General features: G+C 40.1%; 1 protein-coding gene across 1 annotated transcript; it reads right to left on the bottom strand.

The window, feature by feature from the left end:
• Positions 1-217: 217 nt before the first annotated feature.
• On the bottom strand, positions 218-1239 carry LOC134217098 (uncharacterized). The gene is made up of 2 exons (XM_062695871.1): positions 973-1239; positions 218-892 (listed from the first exon to the last, which is right to left on the bottom strand). The coding sequence occupies exons 1-2, from the start codon at positions 1156-1158 to the stop codon at positions 341-343; spliced, it is 738 nt and encodes a 245-aa protein (XP_062551855.1). The 5' UTR covers positions 1159-1239; the 3' UTR covers positions 218-340.
• Between the last annotated feature and the right edge of the window lie 2820 nt (positions 1240-4059).

Here is a 4059-nt window from a genome sequence, read left to right as displayed (position 1 = left end):
ACACACATACAAACTATATCGAATCGTGTAATACGAAAATTCTCATACAAATACAATCACACTCTCACCATCGCTCAAATCGCTGATCAAACGTCATACACTTTCACTATCTTACTCGTTAAAGTTCGACAGTTCCACGCACACTTAACTATACTACAAGAGGACATTAAACCAATGAAACCTATACAATCGAAGTGATTAATGCATAAATCTTCAGTTGCACTGGAGCAAATTAACCGTCTCTATTTGCTTCATTTTTTTTTTAATTTCATAATACTTGCTATATTCTCTACAACTCGCACTCGTCGGATAAACGCTATTTTGATTGTTTTATTTTCCTCTAGACATAAGCTTCACTATCTTCGATTCTACTCAGCGTTGGCGCATCATCGGCGGCCGTTGAATGCTTCGTCGCGTGCACTGCCACAAGATTGTCCCTGAGTTGTTTGCGAAATTGTCGCCAACGTAGTTCCTTCAGGTACCACTCGAACAGCTGCTCCCGTGACAGCTGCCGTTTCTCGATGAAGATCCGTATCCGGCTCCACACGTTGTTGACGTTCTGACGCTTCTGCAGTAACCAATAGCGTGGAATCAATAGACACTGCACCGCATCCCTGGCCACCACCGAGCGGTCATCCATGTGTTCACCCACGCCGAATACGGATCCGCAGGAGTAGCTTCCAATGTCCACGAAGTGGTACTCGTAGTCGTGCGCACTTTGCGTTGATTGTTTTCGTGTGTTGTCCTCCGAAGAGGACTCGGCAGTTTGGAGCGTGGTAGATTGCAGTTCGGTCAGTCTGGAGCTCCTTCTGCGGTGGAACTGCGTGATTTCATCCACGATGGGTCGAGGTTCGGCTAGATGATAGCGGCGGCTTCCATATTTTGTTACGGTCTATTCGAGTAGAAGTGAGAAGGGACAATAATTTTAGACACGAAAAACTTTATATTTACACGCGTCAATAAAGGTCTCACTTTGATTAGCTTCAAGCACTGCAACACCACACACCGCCCAGACAGCACGAAATGGACGTAGTTGACGGGTGAACGACCCTCCTCGAAGATGGTGTCATCGGGCTCAAACGTTCGAACTTTGGCCCGCCCGAGACAGTCCCGGCGCTGATCCTCGCTCCAGTGGTTGAAGTATTGGAAACGATCCATGATGTCCGTCAGCTGATTCCATTCCGGATGATGTTGCCTCAGTTTGACGACAACCGGCTTTAGCGCTCTTCCGTTAGTTCACGGGAGGTGCTTCCAGCGTGATGCTTCAGCGGAAAGTAATGAAGGAAAATCAATCGATTCAGGTCTGGGGCTCGCCACGTGACTGAGTAAATTTGGCACCATTTGCGGATTTCCATTATATTCGGGCGAGGGCCTCGAGGGAAAGAGCGCCGTTAGAGTCGAGTAGGTAGGTGCCTGTACCGAGAATTCGATTAGGGGGGTTGATTTGTGTTTTATTACTACTCGTGTACACTCAGGCAAATGAACATAAGAAATACATAAGGCAGAAATTATGAATCTACAAGATTATTTAAAATCGTTGAAACATAAGTCTCTTATGCTTTTCATCCTGAGCTCTTCATTTTTCATTATTGGGACGTATGTCGTTCATTAGTTACGTGTAACGAATTTCATAAGACACATTTCATGTTTTGTTCAAAGTTGATTTGAAGGAAATCATAAGGCATTTTATGAAACACATCATGTTCATTTTAAGTTACCCTAATTGGAAGGAGCTTCAGCCAAGAGAATTATATTCTCACAAATTGTAAAGTTCTTCAAGTCGTGCGGTTGAATTTTTCATCGAGGGAGTCTGAAGAGAATATTGAGTTGAAGATTTCTCAAGTGTTAACTGTGAATAATAAGTGTTTAACAGCAACAGCAAATTTTTAATTTCGCTAGCAATTGCAAGTGAACAGTTTAATTTGAATGAGTTGAGCAACTTTTTTTTCTAGATTCGAAGACATAAAAGAATGCGTTCGACACCACTTGTTTTTTCATACTCCCTCGATGTCCTCGATACAACCGAAAAACGATTTGGAAATCACATGTATGCGTAAATCATGAATGAATCAAACATTTTAATTATTTTCTGCCATTAAGCACATGGCATTATTCGAGAAAATTTTCAATATGCTCGAATTAGAAACTTATAATGCGGCATTATGAATCGAATAATATAAGGGAAAACGGAATAATAAATTCATTAATCTACATTATGAATTCGTTAAGATGTTTCATTGGAATTACGAAATTCATAAGGCATGATTATGGCCTCTAAACACTACTTTTGCAATTCATAAGGTATGGATATGAATTGATTAATGTCTAGCGTACAGCGTTCATGATGCTTCATTGGGATTTCATAAAGGTGCCTTAAGAAAATGTTATGTTTTGTATTAGCCATAAAAATCTTATTCATAAGGAGTTCTTTTGAATTTCAAGTTCAAAACTTGTGGCAAATTTCCAAAAGGCTGAATTATGATATTCGATAGTCAATTTGCCTGAGTGTACGAATGGAGTGATTCGGTTTGGAGGCTTGGTGGGGGCTCGAAGGTCATGCCTGTTTATATGTTTCTGATGCTTTACTACTTTTATGTCTATCTATAGCTATATCAATGTTCCATTCATGCTGGTACCGAAACTAAATTTATTGTTTCCGATGCCTTGAGTCATGAAGCGTGGTAGATCGCAAATCAATCTTGGGTCATACTTTTATTTATGAGTTGGCAGTGATTGTTTCTTCGGAAATATAAAGCATTTAGAAATGTATACAAAAATGCAATGAAAAATATGTTTTTGTTCAAAGGTGTATAAAATGTGTTGTGGATTATTATAACAAAACATGTTCATGATAATACACAGCAAGTCGGCGGAGAAATTTTTCACACTGTCGTGACTGGTCCTGGTCACTCACCGTTGCATCAACAACTCCGATTAGCCGAGTAGGGTGCCACCCACTACTCAACATCGAAGCGGATGCTCGCTGCTACGTCCGATGAGACGTTCCGATATTGGCTGAGGGCGGTGCCACCCGCTTACTCACCATCGCAATGTCATCGGGTTCTCTTTCGGATCCCCCTGTGGGTCCTGGGATGGGCCACCTTGGCCCGTCGATGGTTCTGCCGCTAGATATGCTTCAACATATCGGCCAAAAACTCAAATAATTTGAACCATTTTGCTCATATCTATGGACATATGAGACATGGTTAGTTAGTGATGGGTTAACACTCCATTCGTGCCATTCATCACAGTTGCCATATTTTACCATTAATGCCTTCAATTCATTAGGTGCAATATAATTGTCTACTTTTTGGCGAATTATCAGTAATACGCATTGAGCTTTCATAACTTGGTTACATCGCATGTTCAAGAATTTTTGATATGCGCAGATTTATAATAAGTGTTTTTGTCAGTACATTTAAATAACATTTTTTTTAACTTTAATTTCTTAATTTTTTTTAATAACTTCGTTGCTATCACTTCACACACCACTAATAAAATTCAATTACTAATGTTTTCATATGAAATTGTTCATGTTTTTATCTTGAATTAGTTAAAGAAATGGTGGCGAAATTTAGCACATAAAATTTGATGAGTTGAATAATCGCCACTGGCGAAATTCCTTTGATTGTTTTGAGAACTAAGGCTCTGTCTCATTTGGAGAATTAAACTTAAAAGTGACAGTTCAAAAATTAGCACATAACCCAGTCATAGAAATGGCTGGTGCTACCCAGCAATTCCAATAAGACATCGATGCAAAATGATTCGATATCTGTCAAAAGTAATCTTGCTCTGCGAGCAGGGTTATTTGATAATTATTGAAATGTCACTTTTAAGTTTAATTTCAGTTTAATTCTCCAAATGAGACAGAGCCTAAACATGTATTAATTTTTGCCACCCCTGAAATGTGTCATACATGCTAAGCTAAGCCAAAAAATGTGAGCGCGCAGCAAGCGTTGCCTAAGCTCCGGGCGTTAATGGATGCAATATCCATTTGAAACGTTCGCTTCAACGGAGCAACAACGGGGTGGCGAATGCTAGATCACGGGGGGTGTCGAA

This window comes from Armigeres subalbatus, chromosome 1, assembly GCF_024139115.2.
Source record: "Armigeres subalbatus isolate Guangzhou_Male chromosome 1, GZ_Asu_2, whole genome shotgun sequence".
NCBI lineage: Eukaryota > Metazoa > Arthropoda > Insecta > Diptera > Culicidae > Armigeres > Armigeres subalbatus.
Note: the sequence above shows the minus strand (reverse complement) of the source record. Positions and strands in the feature narration are given on the sequence as shown.